Here is an 18,024-nt window from a genome sequence, read left to right on the forward strand (position 1 = left end):
AGGTTGGCTTATCAGTTACCAGGGTAACCGGCTGGGGCACATCCGTCACAGCCCCTCAGATTAACGACCATCACGAGGGCAGATGTTTCCCTTTAATAAATTAGCAGGTAGAGCAGGGATTAGATCAGTCGCTAGCTGGGGCAGGGGGCAAACATGTTCACATGAGTAGGGTGCGGGTGGAACGGACTGGTCGAGCAGAGGATGTACAAAGAGCAAGAGAACAGCCATCTTGAATGGCCTGACCATACATCCACCTTGGGGCTGTGTAGAGTGCCAGGAATGACCCTTGAGGAGGGCCGGGGATGGGAGGGAAGAAAGGAAGAGAATGGCCCCCGGGAATGTTGCCTGCAGCCTAGGGTGACATGGACGAAGGCTCTGAGTGGACAGACCTGGCTGGCCGCAGCATCCTTGGGGATGCCGTTTCCCTATTTCCCCACCTCCTGCAAACCCAGGTGCAGCCCAGGGCCCAGAGCCTTCCAATCGGAGCTCAAGACCAGGCAGCTGAAGCCCTGTTCTCGTGCATCTACACTCAGTGCTGGCTCTGGGTCTGAGCCTGGCTTGGGCTCCTCCCTGCTCTGTACCGGAAGGTGAGGCCAGAGGGTGTGGGGACACTGGGGGTGGGGGGAGGAGAAGAAGGGAAGGGTCTGGTCTCACCTGCCCCATCCTAGTGGTGGAGGTGGTGGAGACTGAGGCCTCCAAAGTTGGGTTCTCATCCTCCAGGGTGGTGGCATTTTCTGACTCCAGAGGAGGCCTCAGAGCCCATCCCACCCTGTGTGTATGTTGTGGGGTATGGGGTATGATACTCCCAGATTTAGGCCGCCATGGTTTAATGGCACAGACCTACCCCAGGTTTAACCCTGGAGATTTAGAATGGATCCCCTCAGGTTACAAATACAGAAACTGAGGTCGAGGCAAGGGCAGTCCCCTTCTCCTCCAGAGTCACACTGGTTAAATGGGCCTGGAGCCCCCGTATCCAGATTCTCTGACGTTGTTCTCTCTTCAAGTCCTCAAAGAATGACAGAAGTCATAACTTGAGCATCTACTAAGTGCAGGACTCTGTGCTGGATGTTGGAGACGCAGAGACAACTGCCCTCGAGAGCTTTTGGTCAACAGGTAAATATACACAGAGAGGAACATGCAGATGCTGGAAAATGATGGATTTGCCTTGAGACTCTGCAAAACTTTGTAAGGTACTTGCCTCCTCTTCATCCTGTGATGGAAGCGGGGAGGCCCTGCCTGCAGAAATGCCCCAAGGCTCAGAAGTGGATCTATGGTGAAGAGATCAAAGATGGGGGGACCAGGGAAGTGAGGGAACAGGGCTGCCAGTGGGCATACCCCAACCCCCCCCAAAACTTCCAAAGGCCCCCGTCCATAAATTGGGCCTCTGCTGCCATCTAATGGAGGAAAGGTAGCCTCTGGAGCCGCCTGCTGGGGCCCCACCAACCTGGCTCCCCTAAAAAAGAGGGATGTGAAGGACCTTCCTGCCCACAGACCTTTTATTCCCCTGGAGTCTTAAGCTTTGTTTCCTGCAGCCTCTGAAGCTCCCTGGCTGCCACCCTCCATCCCACTGTTTCCCCAGTTTCCTTTGTTGCCCAGGTTCTGATTCTGGTGCCCTGGTTCCTGGCCCTGCTAGAGTTCTGGTTCCGGAAGGCCTTTGCTAGGTGCCTCGGGCATGTGCTGCATCCCCCAGCGCCTGGGGCAAATGGACATCTGCAAAGGTGTAGTGAGCCTGGCCACAGCCGCTGGGGCCATCTACCTGCTCTACAAGGCCATCAGGGCCGGCATAAAATGTCAACCACCCCTCTGCTCTGCCTCACCCATCTGCGTCGCCCGTGAGTGTCCCCGCCCTGGGGAGAGGGCTCGGCCCCAGGAGGTACCTACTCCCCAGGTCTCCCGTGTGGGAGGGCCCCAAGGGGACTCCTCCACGTTCCTCTCTCCTTCCCCTTTCTCACCCCATCTCTCTCAGAGCCACCCTAGAGATGCTAGCGCAGGCTCCCCAGGTAGTGGGTGGCACTCAAGTGCCTCCTCAGGAGTCATCTGGCAGGTTTCTAAATTCTACATTCACTCTGGCATCCAGGAGCCACTTCTTGGACACTTGGCATCAGCAGTTCTCCCCAAGGGAAAACTGGGGGACCTACATTCTCAGAGCCTCCACTAGTCCCTATGACAACTTTGTGCAAAGTAGAGAAAGGAACCCCTTCTGCAAGACTTTGTATTGCCATCTGCTGGAATATCATTGCCATATACCAATTATGATGAAATACTACATATTACTGCCATATGCCAGAAAGTTGTTACAGTAAACATACAAAAGTTTTTTGTTTATGATATGAACAATACAGCATTAGATGTGGTGCCCTTGTGCAGTACACACCCTGTTCAACTGTACGTGGTGGTCCTACATATAGCAAGAAGTCTTTTCTTCAGAAAAGGCAAGGCAGCCTTGTCCCCAGGTCCCTCTCCCACCGCTTCCCAAACCCCGTCTTTCATCACTTCTGAGTCCACAGCCTGAACTGGGCTGGGGTGACTGTCTAGGCCTGGCAATCGAGCGAGAGCAGCGCGGGCGGGACTCAGGTGAGCTCCGGAGGCTCCTCAACTCCTTGGAGTGCAAACAGGATGAGTACGCCAAGAGCATGATCCTGCACAGTATCACGCGCTGCGTGTACTTGCTGGAGTCCGAGGTGAGGGAAGGGAAGCAGGAGGTCCTTCCCAGCCAGCCTGGCCCCTGGGGGCAACATCTGTCCCCCTTCCCCCTTGAGTAGCCAGACTGTGCCCTGGGACCTCTCTCTGGCTGATGGCAGGAGGGGTTGTATTGAGGGGTTTTGGTGACATGGGGGGGTGGGGGGACCAGGACACCCGCTTCTCCCGCCTCTTCTGTCTCTCCTGGCACACTCTAGGCCTCTACGTGTACTAATGATGACATCACGTTGGTGGGCTCCATGCTGGATGACAAGGACAACAGTGTCAAAATCCAAGCTCTGAACACACTTAAAGCTTTCTCTGGCATCAGAAAATTCAGGCTGAAAATCCAGGTGGGCCCAGCGACAAGTATGGGGCAGAGCACATAGATGTCCATAAGCCATGGGCCATTTAGTGGGCATAGGATGAATGGTCATGTTCCAGAAGTTTGTTTGGGTCTGAGTTTGTAGCCCAGAAATATGTTTTTCCTTGGAAGTAGGTGGGGAAATGGTGATCAGATTCCCAGTAGGGTCATAAAAGTCTGAATCTCGGGATAAAACTGTGCTAGGTCCCTAGGAGTATCTCTGAACCCCAAACAGCAGAAATTCCCGAAGTTCTTTCTGACAACAGCCAACTCTCTTGACGGCAACTGGGTGTCGTACAATTCAATTCTGACACTATCTACCTGGAGTTAGTACAGACCCCACAGCTTAGGGCTGAGTCCTGTAAGACTGCCCCCCCCCACTTCTGATTGACCAGCTGTAGATTTGGAGGTTCCCATGCCCTCTCTCCTCAGGCTTGATAATTCACTAGAACGAGCCACAGAACTCAGGAAAATGCTTTACTTACTCTTACCAGTTTATTATAAAAGATATAACTGCAGAGCAGCCAAATGGAAGAGGTGCATAGGGCAGAGTATGGGGGAAGGGCTTCCATGCCTTCTCCAGGTGTGTCACCCTCCTACCACCTCGATGTGTTCACCGACCCGGAAGTTCTCCAAACCCTGTCGTGTAGGGGTATTTACGGAGGTTTCATTATGTAAGCATAATTGATTAATCATTGGCCATTGGTGATTGAACTCAATCTCTGGTTCCACTCTTCTCCGCAGAGGTCAGGTATGGGGCTGAAAGTTGCCTTGAGTTGCCTCATTTACATAAACTCAGGGATCATGGAAAGGGGCTCATTATGAATAACAAAAACCACTCCTATCAGGAAATTGCAAGGATTTTAGGAACCCTGTGCCTGGAATCAGGGACAAAGACCAGATATATTATCATACCACACCACCACACCGTGTTGGTCTGAGGCTGGTGGCTGGGCCACTGATGTCTTCACTACCATCACGCAGAGAAAATACAAGCCACCAAATGTCAGTTCCCCCAGCTTCCTGCTACTAGGCCTCCAGGCTTACCTGTTACCCATCCTTTCCTGCTTTCCTGCTGGAGCCATGAAAAAATGGCTTTCTTCCCGTCTGTGTTCAATGTTAGTCTCAGTCCTGGATCCCGTCCGCTTCCCTGAGGGCCTCTCTCCTTGATTAAACTGTCTGATATGGCCTCCCCCGGCTCCTTCCCATTAGTGTGCAACAAGCTCTATTCCTTCCCATCTTAAAAGGCAAAACCAAAAATACATCTTCCTTGACCTCCAAGTCTCTCTCTAGCAAATGATCTCTCTCCCAAAATATTTTACTTAAAAATAAGTAAAATATTCAAAACTTGCAAACATTTTATGCGTGTATGGTAGAAAGAATAACAGTAAAACAAAACACACGTAACCAGAACCCAGGCTAAGAAATAGAACATGACCAATTGGTTAGATGCCCCAGATGCCCCTCCTTAATCCCCGCCTCCTCCCCCACCAGAGGCAATCATTCCTCTGCATTTTGTTCATCAATTTCTTGATTTTCTTTGTAGTTTTACCATATACACGTGTGTCATCATTTTCTAGCAGGGCATGGCAGACAAAAATAGGTAAAATATAGTTGGAATGTTTTTAAGCTTCATGGATCTGGAAGTATGCAGTTTGTATTCTGCAGTTTGCCTTTTCCCTCCAACATGGAAAGATTCGTCCTTATTGATGTGGACTGGTCTGTTTCCTTCTTTTGCACTGCTCTATAGTGTTCTAGTTCATGAATACCCTGCAATCTTATTCATCCAGCTGCCCATGGGTAGGCATTTGAGTTGTTTGCACATTGTGCCTTGAGCCTTCTTGTACACATCTCCCTCGTGGACGTGGGAGACTTTCTCTAGGACATGTATGCAGGCATGGGATGGTCGGGTGAAAGGTATGCCCAGCTTTTCAAGAAGGGCCGTATCAGTTTCCACCCTCCACCAGCCCCGCATGAGTGTTTCTGGTGCATCATTTCTTCCCCGACACTTGGTATTTTCACACTTTAAATTTTTTGCATCAAACATTTTTGGGGAAAAAAAGGTCTCTAGGTCTCCACTTGCTGGCTGCCTCTACTTTATCCCTCGACCCTCTCAGTTGCCCTAAAGCTGTGATTCTCAAGCGTATCAGAATTGCCTGGAAAGCTGGTTAACAAATGAAGATTTCAGGGCATTACATCCAGAGGGTCCAGTTCAACAGGGAAGCTGTGTTTTTCACAAGCTCCCCAGAAGATTCTGATGCACGTGGCCTGGGCACCACTGTTCCTTCTTTCCCCAGAGTCTGTATCCTGAGGACCTGACCCCTGTTCTCCTCTCTCTGGGTAAATGCAGCCACTCCCTACTGAGGGGTGGGGGCAGGGAGGAGCAGAATACTATTGGGAATGCTGTGCTCCCCACTCCAGGCTTCTGGCATTCTTCTTACGTGGCTCACAAAGGTACAGCTTGTAAGAGTACCTGCCTTTGGTAATAAGGCCCAAGCACCTTGCAGCTCAGAAGCCAAGATTCCTTTTTTCTTTCAACAAATGTATATTGAGCACGTACTTTGTGCCCAAGCACTATGCTAGGCACTGGAGACACAGCAGTGAACAGAGTGGGAAAGATCCCTGCCCAGTGGAACTTATATTATCTGCAAGGCAGGCAATACACAAATAAGTGAAATATATGGTGTTTCATGGGGCAAGTGCTATGGAGAAAAGTCAAGAAGGGTGGTAAGGAAGGCTGGCATGGGCGTGGTGTTGCAAGGGGGTGCTGTTGCAACTTCAAAGGAGAAAATCTTTGGGACCTAGGGCTTGATAAAGAGGTCATAGAAATGACACCAAAAGCACAATCTATAAAAGAAAAAATTGATAAATTGGACTTCATCAAAATTAAAAAAACTTTTGCTTTGTGAAAGACCCTGTTAAGAAGATGAAAAGACAAACTGCAGATTGGAAGAAAATATTTGCAAACCACATATCTGACAAAGGACTCATATCTAGATTATATAAAGAACTCCCAAAACTCAATGTCAAAAGCAATAATAATCCATTTAGAAAATGGGCACAAGACATGGAGATATTTCACTGAAGAGGATATACGAATTGCAAATAAGCACATAAAAAATGTTTAACATTTAACTAGCCATTAGGGAAATGCAAATTAGTACCACAATGAGATATTACTATACACCTATTAGATGATTTAAACTCCAAATTAGTGACAATACCAAAAGCTGGTGAAGATGTAGAGAAACTGGATCTCTCATATGTTGCTGGTGGAAATGTAAAATGATACACCAGCCACTCTGGAAAATAGTTTGGCAGTTTCTTTAACAAACTCTTTTACCATACAAACCAGCAATTGCACTCTTGGGCATTTATCCTGGAGAAATAAAAACTTACATCTGCCAAAAAACCTGTTCACAGTTGTTCATAGCAGCTTTATTTGTAATGGTCAAAAACTGGAAACAACCAAAATGTCTCTCAGTAGATAAATGATTAAACAAACTGTGGTAGCCCATACCATGGAACATTACTCAGTAATAAAAAGGAATGAACTATTGATACACACGACCACTTGGATGGATCTCAAGGGCATTATACTGAGTGAAAAATCAATTTCAGAAGGTTACAAAATGTGATTCCATTTATATAACATTCTCAAAAATGACAAAATTAGGGAGATGGAAAACAGATTAGTGGTTGCCGCTGGTTAGGGCTGGTTTTGATGGGCAGGGCTAAGTGTGACTAATAAGCGACCCACAAGGGAGATCTATGGTGATTCTGATGGAATAATCTGTTGATTGCAATGGTGGTTACATGAAGCTACATATGTGATAAAATGACATGGAACTATACATACACATTGTGCTCTTACCATTTTCCTGGTTTTGATACTGTACTGTAATTATCTAAGATGTAGCTATTGAGGGAAACTGGGTGGAGGGCACATGGGACCTCTCTGTACTGTTTTTGCAACTTCCCATGAATTTATAATTATTTGAAAATAAAAAGTTTAAAAACAAGAAGTGTGCTGCATATTGACAGTGCTAAGGGGAAAAATAAAGGTGGGGATAAGGGAGGCAGGGATGGGAGTGGTGCTGCCGTCTTAAAGGAGCCGGTGGTTAGGGAAGGCCTCCCTGAGAAGGTGACATTAAAGCAAAGTCTTGAAGGAAGTAAGAGTGAGCTGTGAATAGCTGAAGAGGGAGAGCATTCTAAGCAGAGGGAACACTGTGTGCAAAGACCTAAGATAGGTGTGTACCTGGCATGTTCAGGGAATAGCTAAGGCCATTGTGATGGAAACCATGGGAGCAAAGGAGACAATAGGAGATGAGGCCAAAGAAATAATGGGGGAGAGGGACAGATCATGTCAGACCTTGTAAGCCACTGTAAGGACGTTAGCTCTTACCCTGAATGAACTCTTGAGCAGTCCAGCCTGCCTGCTGTTCTGAGAATAGATGCAGGGGACAAGGATGGAAGCAGGGAGAAGGAGCCTATTGCAGAAACCCGGGGGAGAGGTGATGGTGGCTTGGAACAGGGTGGTAGAGGGGGATGCTGAGAAGTGTCTTGATTGTTGGTAGATTTTGAAGGTAGAGCCAACAGGATTTTCTGAAAGATTGGAAAAGGGTGTGAGAGAAAGAAGGGAGTCAAGGAAGAACATAGATTTTTGGTCTGAGTAATTGGAAGGCAGGTGTAACCAACAGCTGAGATAGGAAGGGTAGTGGAAGGAGCAGGTTTGGGAGTGGGAATGTGTTGACTCAGAGGTTTAGTAAGATTCTGGGAAAGAAGTGGAACTGGCACTTGCATATATGAGTCTGGAGTTTAGGGAGAGGTCTGGGCTGGAGATAGAAACTTGAAAGTCATCAGCATATGGATAATTTTTAACACTGAGTCTGTGAGTCTTTAACACTGTATCACTAAGGGAGTGATGAAGATAGAGGAAGAGGTTGGGCAGAAGAACTGGGAAAGAAACATGTGACGGAGAAGCCAAGTGAAGAGAGATTTTCAAGGGGGTGAGAGGGGTCAACTAGGTCAAATAACGTTGAGAGTTAAAGTGGGGAACTGTGGGGTTGGCTCAGTTTTTGTGGGCGGGGGCAGTGAAGAGTGAAAGCAGAGGCTGGGCTAATGTTGAGGATTATCATATAAAAGTAGAAAACCCTTCTCCTCTGTCCCCTCCCTAGGAACACTCCATCAAGGTGCTGGAACTGATCTCCACCATCTGGGACTCGGAGCTGCACATTGCAGGCCTCAGACTCCTCAACAACCTCCCACTGCCTGACTTTGCACATCCACAGCTGCGACGGGTGATGCCTGCCTTGATGGAGATCCTGCAGGCAGACTACATCCTGGCACAGGTGGCTGAGTACCAGAGCCCAGGCCCTGCCCTCCTGACCAGCCCTGGCACAGCACCTAGAGGGAGGAGCAGAGATTTGTGTCTTCCCTGCTCAGGCCCTCCTGTCTTCTCATTCTTTACCCTTTCCTTTATTCAGGTGCAAGCCGCGCAATTGCTGAGCAACCTGGCGCAGAAGAACGACCTTCTCTATGACATTCTCAACTGCCAGGTGAGAAAAGAACTGAAAGACGGGCTAATGGATGTGAACTCAGATATTGTGAAAGGAAGAAACGTGGATTCTTCAGACAGACTTAGCCCTCACAGAATCATCTTGTTCCTCTTTCTGCCTCTGCACTAGATACATTGCAAAGCACCCCCTCTTCTGTCCTCCCAATACAATCAGATTTTCCTTTGAGGGACTTTCTGCACTCTGAGAGTCAAGAACACAGGTGACAGAAGTTAATGTAGGTATTTTAACATTAGGGGAAAATTACTTATAACAAAAATAATTATTAGGAATAGACAGGGTCACTACATAATAATAGTTCAGAAGGATAAAGCAACTCTAAACTTACATGAACTTAGTAACATAATCTCAAAAAATATATATGGCAAAACTTGATAGAATTATAAGGAAATCATTTTTTCTTTTTTCAGTTTTATTGAGGTATAATTGACATAAATTTGTAAGGTATTTAAAGCATATGTAGTAAATCAACTATACCCCAATAAAAACTATATATATATATATATATATATATATATATATATATATATATATATATAACTTAATTATACTAAAAAAAAAGTGTATGTTGTGGTGATTTGGTATATGTTGTGAAAGGATTCCCACCATCTAGTTAATTAACACATCCGTCACCTCACATTTTGTTTGTTTTTGGTGAGAACATTTAAATTCTACTCTCTTAGCAAATTTCAATTATATAATAGTGTTATCAACAGTACTCACCATGTTTGCATTAGACCCTTGGATCTTATTCATCTTTTAGCTGAAAGAATGTACCCTTTTACCAACCTCTCCCTATTTCCCCCACACCCCACCCCAACCCCTGGCAAACACTTTTCTACTGTTTCTGTGAGTTTGACTTAAAAAAAATTCCACATTTAAGTGATACCATGCAGTATTTGTATTTCTCTGTCTGGCTTATCTCACTTAGCATAATGTCCTCTGGGTCCACCCATATTGTCACAAATGGCAGGATTTCATTCCTACAGCTGAATAATTGGAAAGAAAAATGGACATATCTATCACCACAGTGGAAGATTTGAAAGATTTTAACTATTCTTTCAGCAATTCATATATAAATACCTAAAACTAGTAAGGTTATACTTGCTGCGAATAACACAAATAAGCTTGAGCCATTAGACATATCCAGAACACTCTACAATTAGTAAATTGCACATTCCGCTCAAGTACACAAAATATTTACAAAAATCAACCACATGCTAAGCTCTAAAAGTTTGTCTCAGCAAATTTCCCTGAATCAATATTATCATATCACTCATGTTTTATGACCACAATGAAATTATGTTAAAGAATGATAATGAAAACTAAAAAATTCCTATACAGTTGGATCTGAAACTTAGGTACATTGGGGAGTTGAGGCAATAGGAGGACGGAGGAACTTTAGAATTTACCTTGGACTTCATCCCTCTCTCCATCCCACTCACAGGTACACTCCAACTTCCTGAACCTGTTCCAGTCCGCACAGCCCGGGAGTCTGCTGCATGAAGTACTGGTGTTTGCAGAGCGGCTGAGTGAGGGCCGGAGTTCACCCCACTACCGCGCCGTGAAGTGGCATTACAATGAACAGTCTGTGCACGAAGCTCTCTTTGGGGATGACTCACGACTGGCAGACCGGCTGCTTGCCCTGGTCATCCACCCCGAGGAGGATATTCAGATCCAGGCCTGCAAAGTCATAGTCAGCCTGCAGTGCCCACAGGATGTGGGAGTCCGGCCCTCCTGCCCGCCCAGTCACTCCTACTTTAATAATGCGGAATAAAATTATGGAGAGCCAATAAATGAGTATGGGAGAGAAGCTTGAGGGGCAGTGCAGTGTCTCTCCAGGGCCTTCCAGGGTGGGTGTAGATTTCAGCCAGCATAACTTCCTGTCAAAGTGTGGGCCTGTCTCCCCAAACGCATTCCCTGTTTAGTGGACAGACTCCCTTCTCTTGCTGCTTTTATTTATTTATTTTTTTGAGTGATAATTTTTATTGGAGCATAGCTGATTTATAATTTTGTGTTAGTTTCTGCTGTACAGCAAAGTGAATCAGTTATACATACACCTACTCTTTTTTAGATTCTATTTCCATATAGGTCATTGCAGAATACTGAGTAGAGTTCCCTGTGCTATACAGTAGGTTCTTTTAATTATCTATTTTATATATAGTAGTGTGTATATGTCAATCCCAATCCCAATCCAATTTATCCCTCCCCCACTCTTGCTGCTTTTAAATTTGAATGGGGAGCCAATGCTTTCAGGGAGTTTCAGGGAGAAGGCAGGTTTGGGGACTAAGGCCAAAGATAATCAACAGGAGACAGTATATAGCACTGGATTACTCAAGATGGGCTGGGCTACACCACAGTAACAATAACCTCCAAATCTTAGTAGATGACCAGGTTTATTTCTTTTTCACACTACTTGCTCCTGGCAGGTCAGTTGGGGGTGGAGGGGCAGGAAAAGTGACTTGCCCAAGGTCACATGACTGGTCTGGGGCAGAAGTAGGATTAGAACCTCCTAATTTTTACTAGGCTTTTTACTTTCATAGTCCTTGGCTCAAGCCCTGTGGGGTGGACCATAGATTCTAAGCCAGAGTCTGTGGCAGTTGAGAAATACCTCAGTGCTTCCAGATTTTAGGGGCCAGTTTAGGACTGATCTATGAGGAAATCTGTCCCTACTGTATCCCTGACCCAGGACCCCATCACTTGAGTGGGTGGATGGTGGGTGGAGGGGTGTTGGTTAGGATGTGCTGATCAGAGAGCCAGTTCTTACTAAGGGATCCTTATCACTATTTCCCAGAGTTTGATTTGTCACCTCTGAGTGGACGGTCACTACTAGATCTGAATCGTCAGCTCTCAGCTTTCTCCTGAGCTCAGGACTGGGGCTACTCCTTCCTGCTACTTGGATACAATGCAGTCACCCCAATGGAGCTTGTCAAAAGCCAACATCATCCTCCCCACCCCTCCACAAGCTATCCATGTTCCCATGTCACCAGCGAGGTATGCGGAGTCACCTTAACTTCTCCTCCCTATCACATCCACCCAGTCCTCCAATTCCCGCTGCTACACTATCCCCCATGTCAGGACTTCTGGGAAGTCATTCCCCTACTTCTGTTCTCCATCCTCTCCAGCCCTACACGCTGCAAACTAATCTTAGAACCCCACACTGGGACTTCCCTGGCCGTCCACTGGTTAAGACTCAGCACTTTAGGACTTTCTTGTTGGCGCAGTGGTTAATAATCCGCCTGCCAATGCAGGGGACACGGGTTCGAGCCCTGGTCTGGGAAGATCCCACATGCCACGGAGCAACTAAGCCCGTGCGCCACAACTACTGAGCCTGCACTCTGGAGTCCACAAGCCACAACTACTGAGCCCACGTACCACAACTACTGAGGCCCACGCGCCTAGAGCCCGTGCTCCACAACAAGAGAAGCCACCGCAATGAGAAGCCCGTGCACTGCAAAGAAGCGTAGCCCCCGCTCGCCACAGCTAGAGAAAGCCCGCGTGCAGCAAAGACCCAACGCAGACATAAATAAATAAATAAATAAATAAATAAATAAATAAATATTTATTAAAAAAAAAAAAAAAGACTCAGCACTTCCACTGCAGGGGGCGTGGGTTCCATCCCTGGTCAGGAAACTAAGATCCTGCATGCCTCACGGCACAGCCAAAACATTTTTAAAAAAAGAACCCCACATTGCACCATCCTCAAAAATCTTCATAGTTTCCCCACTGCCAAAGTGAACTTTTCTCAGCCCCAAATCTAGGTCACATGATCTGACAAGTATAAGAATAACTACATCAAAAGCAAATAGGATTTTGTCCTGGAAGGTATGGTCACTGGAGCCCTTTTTTCACATAATAGCACCAAATGAATTCACTTTGCATTTAAGGCCCTTCACCATCTGTTCATCTTGCCGGCCACTAACCTAGCAGCTCAACACCCTTCTCCAACCAAACTAGAGCAAACAAGTCACGGCTGACCTAATCCTACCATGTTTGGTCTTGCCCCCGAGGTTTTGATACAAACTTCCCCCTGCCTACAGGGCCCTTCTTTCTGCTTTCCCCTGGGCTGTGTCCCCATGCCCTGCTGTGGTCTAGAGTTTTCTTCAACTATACCAGCTTTGGCACTTCCGGCAGCACTTCTCATCTGAGCCTCTCATTTGGCATTTAGCAAATTAAAGCTTGGGTTTTATAAACTTTGTTCTTTTTGCAGTAGGTCCTATCTGACTGCTTATAAAAGCCTTGAAGGAAGAGCCTGCTCTGGACAGGCACATGATAACAATTGGCTGATGATAATGAAAGGAGAGCTGGCAGTGGACAATGAGACAGGGAGGGGTATATTGGTTATTGGTGGCTGTGTAACAAATTCTGACAAAACTTAGTGTATCAGGCTGGGTCCAATCAAGAGAGAGAAACCACACAGTAATTTGAAGAGGGAGATTTAAAAATAATTTTTACTCCAATCCCCTGTTGTAAATCAGAAAGAATTGGTTAGTAAGGAGTAAAGAGAACTCTAGCAGTTGAATAGCAGACATAGAAGCAGCCCTTCCTCACCCCCAGGACTGAGGCTGAAACAGAGCACCCAGGGAAGAGATATCCACCCCCTACCTCAAGGTTGAAATCCAGACTTTGTAGAGGAGAACACAGCCTGTGGCTCGCTGTATGGCAGAAAAGTCACCGCAGCGTCATACCAGTGGAACTTGCAGAAATCTGCCTTCTTAGATGCCAGGGAAAGTTCTTCATGGGGAGGTGTCGAGCCAAAGGCACTCCACTACAAAACCACCTGAGCAGGGTACAGGAGCCTCCACGTACTGCAGGATCCTGGGGCTGGAGAAACTGTGAGCGCTGCATGAGCATCCTTGCTGGAGAAGCCACATGCACAGCAGGTGCTGGATGCTGGAGAAGCTGCAGGAGGTGGAGGCACTCTGCTGACACTGCTGCCCAAGGGGTCGTGCCAGGAGGATCTGCTGGCTGCTGGATGTTGCTGGCCGCTCCAGGAGCTGGGCACTGGTGAAGCTGTTTGCACTGCAGGAGCCTGCCAATCAAGCACACTAGAACAGGGAAGCAGAAAACTTTTCCTCCTGCCATGTCTCTCCAGCTCCTTTCCTCTTAACAATTTAAACCATCAATAAGTACTTGTTTTCTCTCATAGGAATTCGGGAGCATCTTGGCATGGTGGTTCTGATTCAGTCAGGTTGTGCTTGCAGTCAAGCTATATTGGCCAGGATTGCAGTCATCTGGAGACGACTGGGGCTGGAGGATCACTTCCAGGATGGCACACTCATGTGGCTGGCAAGTTGGTGCTGGCAGTTGGCAGGAGGCCTCAGTGTCTCTACATATAGGCATCTTCACAGGGATGTCTGAGCGTACTTGTGACATAGCAGCTGTCTTCTCCTAGAGTGAATCATCCGAGAGAGAGCAGGGCAAAAGCTGCTGTGCCTTTTCTGACCTAACTTCAGAAGTCATACATTATCACTTCCCCCACATTCTATTTGTTAGACATGAGTCACTAGGTCCAGTCCACATTCAAGACAAGGGGAATTAGGCTCTACCTTTCGAAGAGGAGAGTGTCAATTTGTGACCATTTAAAAACCACCACAGGTGGCATCAAGCAACAAGCACTACGGAATTCCCTGGCAGTCCAGTGGTTAGGATGTGGCGCTTTCACTGCCATGGCCCGGGTTCAGTCCCTGGTCGGGGAACTAAGATCCCGCAAGCTGCACAGCGTGGCCGAAGAAAGCAAAACAAACAAAAAATCAACAAGGACTAATGTGTACTCAGCAGCTAGATGCATCTGTCTCCCGCCTGGGAGGTTCTCTGCTAAGGAGAAGAGAAAGTTCATAACCAATAGTTGCCACCCTATCTATCCCATCCCTCAGTCTGCCCTCCAGCTGGTTAGCTTGTTTCCTTACCTGCAGACTTCTTTTACCTTCAGCCAATTATATTTCCAAAGAAACATCTCTTTCCATCTTTTCAGTTGATTCTAAGAAGGCTTCATAGAACAGATGGGCTTGAATTGGATCTTGAGAGAGGGAAGAGCTTTCCAGGGTGGGAAACTACTTGGACTTTACCAAAAGGGGAATAAGAGTTTCCCTCTGATGGGATTACGGGAGGGGCTGGGGTGCTGGTAGATGGTATTTGGTCAGGGAGACTGCCAGTTACTCCTGTAACTGATTTCCTCAAGGAGACGTGTGAGGGACAGAGATGAGGGAACACCACTGGACGGTTCCAGCAGGACCGCAACACAGGGTCTCAAGCAGACGGGGCTGGAGTCCCCAGCTTTGTCTTAAGACTTAAAGCAGGGTCTCTCCTCTCTAAACTCACATGTTACCACTTCTCCTGTGTAATTTGCCCCCCTTGAATGTGAACTGGGCCTAGTGACTTGCTTCTTACCAATAGAATATGGCTGTTGGGCTACACCTCTCAGGCCTGAAAGCCTTGTAATTGCCCAGCCCCAAGACTGAAGAAAGAGCTCGGAGTCAGCAATAGAGAGATAGGGGATCTTACATGTCTGAAACAAAAGGTCATGGAGCGACATCCTACCATATTCCGCAGACGGCAGGCAGGACATGACAGCAATCTTCGCTACTTGGGGGAGAAAGAGGCTACCATTTATAGGGGGAATTGACATCAGGTTGGCTCATCAGTTACCCGGGAAACCAGCTGGAGCACGACCCTCACAGCCCCTCAGATTAACGACCATCACGAGGGCAGATGTTTCCTTTTAAAAACAGGTAGAGCAGGGATTAGATCAGTCACTAGCTGGGGCAGGGGACAAACATGTTCACGTGAATAGGTGCAGGTGAAACAGGGACTTGTTAAGCAGCGGATGTACAAAGAACAAGAGAACAGCCATCTTGAGTGGCCTGACTATGAAATGGCCAAGCGAGGGAATGTTACCTTAAAGATTAGATTACAAAACTCTGTGACTTCCATCTTGCTTCCTTTCTCCCTTCACTGTCTTGTGCTGATGAAGCCAATGGCCACGTTGTGAGCTGTCCTATGGAGAGGACTCAGCCAACAGCCTGTGAAGAACTGAAGCTGTTGGTCCAACAGCCTGTAAGGAGCTGAAGTCTGCCAACCACCACCTGAGTAAACTTGGAAGCAGATCCACCCCCAGTCAAGCCTGAAGGTGACTGCAGCCCCAGCCGACACCTTGACTGCAGCCCGTGAGAGACCCAGAGCCAGAGGACCCAACCAAGTTGCGACTGCACTCCTGACACACAGAAACTATGAAGTGATAAATGATGAGTTAAGCCACTGAGCTTTGGGGTAATTTATTATGTAACGAATGTAACACGTGACTCTTTCAAGGGTCTAGCCACTGGGTCAGTTCTTCCACTCAAGGATGAGAACAGAAATCATCAATACTGGGACTTCCCTGGTGGCGCAGTGGTTAAGAATCCGCCTGCCAATGCAGGAGACACGGGTTTGATCCCTGGTCCGGGAAGATCCCACAAGCCGTGGAGCAACTAAGCCTGTCTGCCACAACTACTGAGCCTGTGCTCTAGAGCCCACAAGCCACAACTACTGAGCCCACGTGCCACAACTACTGAAGCCCGTGCTCCTAGAGCCTGTGCTCCACAACAAGAAAAGCGACCGCAATGAGAAGCCCACGCACTGCAACAAAGAGTAGCCCCCGCTTGCCGCAACTAGAGAAAGCCCGCACGCAGCAAGAAGACCCAACGGAGCCAAAAAAATAAATAACTAAATAAAATTTTAAAAAAAAATCACCAATGCCACACTCAAGCGTGGGACCTTTAATGCCCATGACCCCTGCCCACAAGTAGCTATGGCCATTCGAATGTCCTGGAACACAACGTGGATCTCTTTGAGAGAAACAAGAAGTGGGTGGAGAGAGCCTTTTCCCTCCATGACACCTGCTTCCACAGAGCCAAACGATGAACAAAAACCCCACCCTGGAAGGTCCTCTTGTTCCTCTCAACTGTCTTCCCTTCCTCCAAACCATCTCCTTACCCCAGAGATTCTCAGTCACTGCCAACTTAGAACACCTCTTTTCCTTGAGCTGGACAGAGGACTCCCATAGCCAAAACTAAGTAAGGCTTGTCTTTCTTTAAGTGGTAGGGAGAAATGAGTAGGTATTTTTCGCCTAAACGTTTGGCACCTGCTACAGCTTATCTGCTGATGAGTAACAGATTTCAAAATGAATGAGCAAGGAGCAAACAAATAATTATAGAAAAACAGACAAATGTGATTTCTTAAAATAGTTTATGGGTTATTGTTCGAGATGCTGTGACCTAGATACATACAGTAGAGTAAAAAGAGGAAAGAAAAAGGAGAGAAAGAGAGCTGAGTTCATGAACTTGGATTCCATCTCTGGCCATTTCCTGGTGTTCTACAGAGAGCACCGGAGGGTCCAGGCTGCCAGAGCAAGTGTGAGAACCTCAGCTACTTCCTAGGCAGTGAGCTGGTTCCCAAGATTTGACCTCTAGATGGAACCTCAGGGAAAATACCCAGAGGCTGCAGGTACCATCATTGGAAAAGGGGGAGGAGGTGCTATGTAACAGATCCTGTCTCCTAGACTGGAAACCATCAAGGTTAACTGCCCAGCCTCAGTGTCGTACTCTGGGGCACATGGTTGGCATTTTTTTTTTTATTTCCAAGGAATGTATGTAAATTGTGGGCTACTGTGGCCCAGTCTGGACTGAGAGAGAATGACAAAGGGAAATGAATCCTTACTGTAAGGCCTCTCCTTCCTCATATCACCCTGGATACTTGTATTCGGGGGCGGGGGGGGGATGCTGGAGTCAAATATCAGTCCAGGAGACAGAACATGGAACGGCAATTGCACGGTTAAGGAGATTAGAGACAGGACTCTTGGGCATGTGTGTGAGTATAACTTGTGGAATTAGAAAGCATACACCCTGGCAGATACACACACACACACACACACACACACACACACACACACACACACACACTTAGACTGCTAGACTGTGGCCCATGCCTGTTTTCATCTGGGCACATGGCTGCCTAAAATAGACACTGTATGTCCCAGTTTTTCTTGCAGCTAGGGTTAGTCATGTGACTATGACTGACCGACGGAGTGGAGAATATTAAAGCAAGCACTCAGGCCCTCCCCTCCCTCATCCCCATCCTTCATTCCACTACCTGAAATATGAACAGGTTATAAGGCAATCTTTGACCAGGCTGATGAAGGCAATGCCTATAGATGCCAGAGCAATGGAACTAAAGCAGCCTGGACCGCTGAGACTGTGGAGATCCCATATCAGCCCTGGACTGCATATCCTTGGAATGCTATGTGAAAGAGAAACAAATTTCTACCTTATATTAATCCATTTGTTCTGTGATTTCTTTTACTGCAGCCAAACCTGTTTGTATAATCTACAGCCCTGTCTTGGTCAATGAAATTCTACTATTAGTGAT

At 47.1% G+C, this 18,024-nt stretch overlaps 1 protein-coding gene across 3 annotated transcripts; it reads left to right on the plus strand.

Annotated features, from left to right (window-relative positions):
- The first annotated feature begins 607 nt into the window (after positions 1 to 607).
- ARMC12 (armadillo repeat containing 12) lies at positions 608 to 11,568 on the plus strand. Of its 3 annotated transcripts, none has more exons than XM_057554281.1 (7): positions 608 to 1,113; positions 1,597 to 1,832; positions 2,536 to 2,681; positions 2,898 to 3,032; positions 8,221 to 8,394; positions 8,530 to 8,601; positions 10,067 to 11,568. In XM_057554281.1, the coding sequence occupies exons 2-7, from the start codon at positions 1,673 to 1,675 to the stop codon at positions 10,394 to 10,396; spliced, it is 1,017 nt and encodes a 338-aa protein (XP_057410264.1). In that variant the 5' UTR covers positions 608 to 1,113; positions 1,597 to 1,672; the 3' UTR covers positions 10,397 to 11,568. The 3 variants fall into 3 exon arrangements, with proteins under 3 accessions (XP_057410264.1, XP_007198037.1, XP_007198038.1); XM_007197976.3 differs by having other exon boundaries at positions 1,005 to 1,113; positions 1,580 to 1,832; XM_007197975.3 differs by having other exon boundaries at positions 608 to 1,832.
- The last annotated feature ends 6,456 nt before the right edge of the window (positions 11,569 to 18,024 follow it).

This window comes from Balaenoptera acutorostrata, chromosome 10, assembly GCF_949987535.1.
Source record: "Balaenoptera acutorostrata chromosome 10, mBalAcu1.1, whole genome shotgun sequence".
Classification (NCBI taxonomy): Eukaryota; Metazoa; Chordata; class Mammalia; order Artiodactyla; family Balaenopteridae; genus Balaenoptera; species Balaenoptera acutorostrata.